Source organism: Gavialis gangeticus, unplaced genomic scaffold, assembly GCF_001723915.1.
Source record: "Gavialis gangeticus isolate Ggan-Ray unplaced genomic scaffold, GavGan_comp1, whole genome shotgun sequence".
NCBI lineage: Eukaryota > Metazoa > Chordata > Crocodylia > Gavialidae > Gavialis > Gavialis gangeticus.
The window spans coordinates 11,161,969-11,168,792 of NW_017728964.1; the positions used below are offsets into that span (position 1 = coordinate 11,161,969).

Sequence of the window (6,824 nt, forward strand, 5' to 3'; positions counted from 1 at the left end):
AAAACCTCAACTCTTTAATTTAAATGAAGCTGCAGCATCTAGGGGCCTTACTGACTAATTCAGGTTCACTTTGCCAGAAAGCCAGAGAAGGAGCATTATCTGAAATGTTCTAGTACAAGGAAGTGAAAGAAGTGGCTTATTTTTCTCTTAATTTTATCTGCAACACATTTCTGCTTTGTTTGCCTTTTTTTTTTTTTTTTGCTACTACATCTAAGCTGTGTGTTTAACCCCATGAGAAGCAGTGACATAGCAACATCTAACCTATTAATGTGCATTTGTCATGTTAAATTACAAATTCTGAAAATCTCACTTGACAGTGTTTCTTGAGCAGTATTGCTAAGTTCCTTTTGTCACTGTAGTTTATACAAAAACATGGAACTGATTTGTCCTCTCACTTGATACCAGTTTTACTCCTCAGCAAATTTATTGATTTAAATGAGGATGACCCAATTTTGGTGTTGAGAGAGAGGAATCAAGCTCTATGTTTGGTACATATGTTGCCACAAGAGGCAGGCACAGGGATATGTAAGATTAAAAGTGAAATATTTCTAGGATGATTTTTGATGTTTTATGTTGTGTTGGTAATATCTACAACTTTAGGTTCTTTCTGTTTTATTTAGATTCTTTTTGTTTTCATAAATACTTAAAAGATAATTTATATTTTAATTGTAATGTTTGTCTTTATCAAGCATAATACGCTTGATAAAGCCCTGGTTTGTGAGGAATTGCAATACAAGTGATCACAATACTTTTTAGAGAATTGAACATAGGTTTAAAAGTATAACACAGTGGACAATAAATCTGCAAAACGAAAAGATTGTGGTACAAGGAGTTTTTCATATGAAAATTGTTGGTCTCAGTGTATGAGGGCTTGAAAATACTTCCCCCTTCTAGGTGTTCTTGAATCTGCTAAATACTGAATGTACTTGAGAACATAAGTACATGTCAGTGTCTTCTTTTAAATAAAACATTGCCTGTACTTGCTTGGATGCAGAAAGTGGGTAAACTTCATTGCGTGAACATTTGAGCTAAATAATTTATGAAGTGTTTATCAGTTTCTGTGTAAGTAGACTCTGAGATATTCAATCTTATTCTCTGGTTCTTGTCCTTTATGAGCAAGAGAGTGCTAGGAGGTACAGCAAGGGGGATATGTAATCCATATGCAGATTAAATTCTCTAAGTACAAAGGTCCCTCAGTTGCATTCAGGGGTGTATAAGTTCACTATAAATGAAATTGATGGCACTGATACTACAGAAGACTATTCCGGTTCTCCTATAAGGACCATGACTTGAGGATTAGCTGTAATAAATACAGTCAAATTGTTCACATTTCAGCCTAAAAATATATGAAAATTTCTCTGTTGCAGGTAAATTGTCAGACATCAAGTCTACATGGTCGTCTGGCCCAATCTCTCACACACAGGCCTCTCTATCCCATGAACTTTGGAAGGTACCCAGAAACACTACTGCTCCTACAAGACCACCTCCAGGCTTAACAAACACCAAGCCATCATCTACCTGGGGTGCCAGCCCACTGGGTTGGACCAGCTCTTACTCCTCTGGTACTTTTATGACGTTTTACTGTAATGCTTTGCCTTCCTTCTTTATGCTCTATTTACTTCTATTCTCTATGGTACAGAAGCATTGTACCCCCTGGCTCCAATACTATGCTCCAGCCACGTGCGGTACAATAAATGTAGGGTTAAACAACTTTGGAGATGAAAGGTACGTTTTATTTTCTGAGATTTCCAGATGGTTTCAAACAAAATAGTCATCAGTTGGTCAGACTAGTGCGAAAAATAAATTTTGTTCCCAAATGGTTTTCTATTTTATAAACCCTTCGCTTTTGTCTAAATAGTTTGAAACTTTTTTTCCTATTTTGTGGCAGGTATCCTCTGAATGGTTCTAAGATTTCAGTTTTACCTAATTAATCAGTATTATTTGACAAGGAATGTATATACGCACACACAGAGTGAGCAGAGATGCACAATGTCTAAGACCTGATTATCCCTTTAAGCAGTTGATCAGATGATGGAGTCCCAGAGACTAGCTCTAATTTGCTTCATGAACATTCCCTTTCTCTAGATATCAGCATTTAATTTAGTCACAAATTGAGGGGGAAAAAACCTATATACTCTGTGCATTTGTTCACAGAAGTCTGCTTCAGAAATAAGTGTTATAGCTAATAGCTGACTGTTTTATCGGTGATCTTCCCAAAAGGCTGGTGATTCTCGGCTCTTCGTGACTGCCACTGTTCAAGTGTCTGTTTTTTGTTTGGAAACCTACACCTCATAGGAACATAGTAATGCTGCCAAGATTTCATTTGCAGCCTTCCTTTGGTCACCCACTGTCTGAAGGACTGCAGTTTTTCTAATGCCAGTAGTAAATGTCATGGCCATATATTTTCTTCCTGTAAAATACCAGGTTGAGGATGGAAAGGCAGATTTTGCCAGTTGTGTTCCCATATCTGAATGCAGAACACGGTCAATGTAGACATTTTCCTGCTATGAATAAAAGCCAGATACGAATAATGTATCATTGGTGATGTAGCAATATACTGCAGTTCTGTAAAAGTTAAAAGATTTAATATATTAGCAACCAACAGTCTGAGATTTCAGGGATTTGTGTTGCTTGTAAAATGTCTTCTGGTTATTTCTAATGTAACCTGAAAGAAATTTTAGTGACATACATGCTTTAACCAGTATGGTGCTCTGGGAGTCATTCATGGAAGAAAAATTTCAGAAATATGAAAAATACACAGATCCTTTCAAGTCAGCTGGGACAGTGTGAGGAGCATTCTGCTTCAGCGGGTAACCCTTCTTTCAGAACAAGATAGTTAAACAGGTTGGAGAATAAATGGCCTGATTGGTTGCTAATGTGCAAGTTGGCAATAGCAGTTGTTTTGCTAGTGTGTTGTATCCTGCATGTTATATATTCTGTCATGAGAATCAAACCCCAAATTTGCTTTCACTAGGTCCTAAAACATTCATTTCTCAATTTGTTGTATAGGTTCTGCATGGAGTACTGACAACTCAGGAAGAACAAGCAGCTGGCTGGTTCTCCGAAACCTCACACCCCAAGTAAGCAGAATTACATGACTTACTATACAAACAGCCATGTCATATTTAATTGATGGTTGAAAGAAAGCTTATTAGCCTCAATAGTTTTGCTCAGATTTAAGCAAAATGTAGGGTGCTGACAGAACAGACATTTTATCAAGTGATCAGCCCCCTGAAAGCACTCTCCAGCCGTGCCCTGCCAGATGTACACAGCTGCAGAGTGCTTTAAAAGTGCCCAGTTGCACAACAAACGATCCCTCATTATATGAGTGTGCAGATGAAAGTGCTTCATAGCGGAGTGCCTTCATTAACTTCTGTCAGTGCCTGCCTGGGAGCAAGGCTGGGCTCATGTGGCCCAGCCCTACCCCCAGTGCTGTCTTCAGGATGGGATGGGGGGCAAGAGGAGCTTGGTGTGAGGAGACTGAGCTTTGCCTAGCCTCTGCTGGAGGGTTGGGGGTGGGGGGGCAGATGAATTGAAGCCCACACCAAGGTGCTCCAAAATGGAGCTCGATCCCTCACCCACCCAGACCCAAGAGAGAACATCTGTTGGGTCAAGGGGATCGCTGTAACTCATGGCACTTCCTGTGAAGTGCCATCAGTTACAGTGGGGAGCCACACATCTATCAAGGCTTGTAATTTCGTCTGCATGGCAATAATAGGTTGCTGCATAGTTGCCATAATGCTTTTAACAAATTATACTATATATTTTTATTTAGACCTGATATTAAACAGGATCAAATATCCTTTGGAGCAGGTTTTTATGAGCAAGGAGTTACTTAGAGGTTAACAGTTGCTTGGATAATATCGATGTGCTCCATATGGATTGTTTTGATAGAATGAAATGCAGTGGTAACTTTTCACCAGAAAGAATTCGAGTTCTTAAACTGCTATCAAATCAAATATGAATTTTATTCATATGTATTAGCCATCCAGTGTGCACCATTTTTGTATGAAAGTTTGATGTATGAATGGCCTTTGGGGCATAATTCAAAGATTTAAAATCCAAGTTTACTATGCTTTTATTACTCCTTTTAGTATCTGTAGTCTGTCGGTTCCTCCTGTTTGGCCAAAGTACAGATCATATGGAGAGGCTTAAGACTCAGAGTATTGAGAGAGCAGTATTTTAGGGCTATAAACTATTTATGAACATTTAGACTCCCACCTTTATAGGCTTTAGATAATAAATATCATTTTTATCTCTTCAACCTGGCAGGTTCTGTGTTGAGCCACAGAAAGAATCAGAGTTCTAGATGGAGGCAGTGATTTGTCAAAGTCCATTTCTTTCGTTAGAGAACACCGTTGTCCTTTTCATTGCATGCTTTTTTTGTTTATCATTTAAACCCTCTGCCATTAGTAAATATAGTGAGGAAAATCCCAGAAGAATCAACGTCTTTTCCCTTTCTCTAATTAGATTGATGGTTCTACACTGCGGACACTGTGTTTGCAACATGGCCCTCTAATTACATTCCACCTGAACCTGACTCAAGGGAACGCTGTGGTCCGATACAGTTCCAAGGAAGAAGCAGCCAAGGCCCAGAAGTCTCTGCATATGTACGGTTCTTCTCCTCTTTTCCTTTTCTCATAGGTAGAATTTAGCACGGGGGGAACTCTGACACAGTGTCGTTGAGGTCAGAAGCTTTATGTAGGTTAAAAAAGAATTTGATTTTTATTTGAATGAGTACTTCAGTAACATTAGGAAGGATTAAAAATATAAAGAAATTCTCATGGGTCAAGGGTATGCGAGTCAAACCACCAACTCCTGAAGGTTGAAAAGAAGTGTATTTTGTTGGCAGATACTGTAATTGCAATGTAAAGTACTTTTCTCAGAAGCTTCTGGTGCTGACCACTGCTACAGATAAGATACCAGGGTAGCTGTACAACTGACTTACTCCATTATGGTAGTCCCTGTGTCTGAACATATAGCAATAACAGTCACTCTGTTATGTACAGTTGCAGTTAGCCTTCCACTATGATACTGATCAGGTAACTGCAAAAAGTCTATGTAATGAAGAAAAGTATTAAGAATGATATACATAGCGTTGTTTTTTAAAGTGTTGACTTTGGCTTAATTACCATAGAAACATTCAAAACAAACGTGAAAAATCACCCTTCAATTAATGATATCTGTTGAGATCTGGAATCCTGAATAGAAAGAACTGTAGCCAAAGGAGTTATCCATGCTCTAAAATTAATATATGGATTTAAAAATAAATGTACATTTTAAATGTACACAGAGAACACTCCTGATTATTCTTGAGGCTTTAGAGAAATCCATAAGAAGAGTTTTGGACAAGAATAAACAGAATATACCTGTACTTCTCCGAAGAATCACAGCTGAGGTTTTGCCATGTATATTGAGTATATGTACAGAAATATTGTTTTATGTTGTATATATTACATTATTTTTTAAAATCATACTAAAACTGGTAACTGCTATGCTGTATCAGTACATTAGGTCTAACTCATCTGTAAATTTTGCGACTAAGGAGAATGGGCATAGGCGTGCACACACATGTAATTGTGAAATAGAGGGGATTACTGAGATGAAACTGAATAAGGATAGGATTTCTAAAGTGTGCAGAGTGAACCTAATTTTGTTGGCCATTCCATTCAAAATGAAAATGGGTTTCGCAGTTTTGGAAATCTCTTGACACTTCTGAAAATAATGCCCTTCACATTCTTTTCCTTCACCTTGTTATGTTGTTTGTTGTTAGGTGTGTTTTAGGAAACACTACCATCTTGGCTGAGTTTGCTGGTGAAGAAGAAGTAAACCGTTTCTTAGCACAAGGCCAGCCACTGCCACCCACCTCCAGTTGGCAGTCCAACACTGGAACCAATCAGACTCGCTTGGGCTCTACAAGCAGCTCTCATGGATTGGTGCGGAATGATGCAGGCCACTGGAATACTCCTTGCCTGAGTAGCAAAGGGAGCAGCGATCTGCTTTGGGGTGGGGTCCCTCAGTACTCAAGCAGCCTTTGGGGGCCCCCAAGCACCGACGATGGCAGGGTTATTGGAAGCCCAACACCTTTGAATACCCTGCTCCCAGGTGATCTTCTCAGCGGGGAGTCTATCTAGGAAACAAAAGAAACAAAATGGAAAAAACAATCATCAGCACTAAAAGAAAAAATTGTAACCCTTTCCAGTCCAGGGCTTCACGAAGAATCCAGCTTTAACAGATCAGACTGGCAGCCCTTTTTAGTACCTCTGTCCAATATCAAATATGAAACTGCAGAAGTCCTTGTGAACTGTTAATGAAACAGTATGGGCTACATTTGGTCAGTGTCACATGCTAATGACAGGTTTTATTTTTTCATGGCTTTTTATTTTATGTTGTCTTTTTATGTTTGTATGGTGTTTTTAAACAAAGTATAAAAGCTGCTTAGAATAGGTCTATCATGAAGGGCACTTTTCAGAAATTTGGGCTGGAAAGGGTTATGTTATCAACTTTGAGGGGAGGGGGGAAATGAAAGCCTATTTAAAATGAGCCTGTGACTATTATGCACATTACCAGAGGCGGACCCAGTAATCAGAAGGGGGAGGAGTGTGATATTTATCATTGGTACAGAAAAGTAATGAATCTGAATGGTAACTATTGACTGTACAGATTGAATTGGGGGGGTGGGGGGTGGGGAATCTCTGTGTCCACTACTCCCATGGATCTGCCTATGCACATTACCCTTGTTTCATTACTTTGTCATGTAATTTTTTTTTAATCCCAAAAATATAAAAAGTTAAAAAAAAAAAAAAAAAAAAAAAAAAAAAAAA

General features: G+C 38.6%; 1 protein-coding gene across 4 annotated transcripts in view; it reads left to right on the forward strand.

Moving 5' to 3' along the window:
- The window catches only part of TNRC6C (trinucleotide repeat containing 6C), a 228,891-nt gene extending 222,099 nt beyond the window's left edge, over positions 1-6,792 (forward strand). For all 4 annotated transcript variants that reach the window (XM_019502795.1, XM_019502800.1, XM_019502786.1 and 1 more), the window contains 4 exons: positions 1,368-1,562; positions 3,010-3,080; positions 4,471-4,610; positions 5,774-6,792. In XM_019502795.1, the coding sequence (XP_019358340.1) occupies positions 1,368-1,562; positions 3,010-3,080; positions 4,471-4,610; positions 5,774-6,134 (767 nt within the window). In that variant the 3' untranslated portion in view covers positions 6,135-6,792. The remainder of the gene's footprint in view (positions 1-1,367; positions 1,563-3,009; positions 3,081-4,470; positions 4,611-5,773) is intronic.
- Positions 6,793-6,824: the final 32 nt, after the last annotated feature.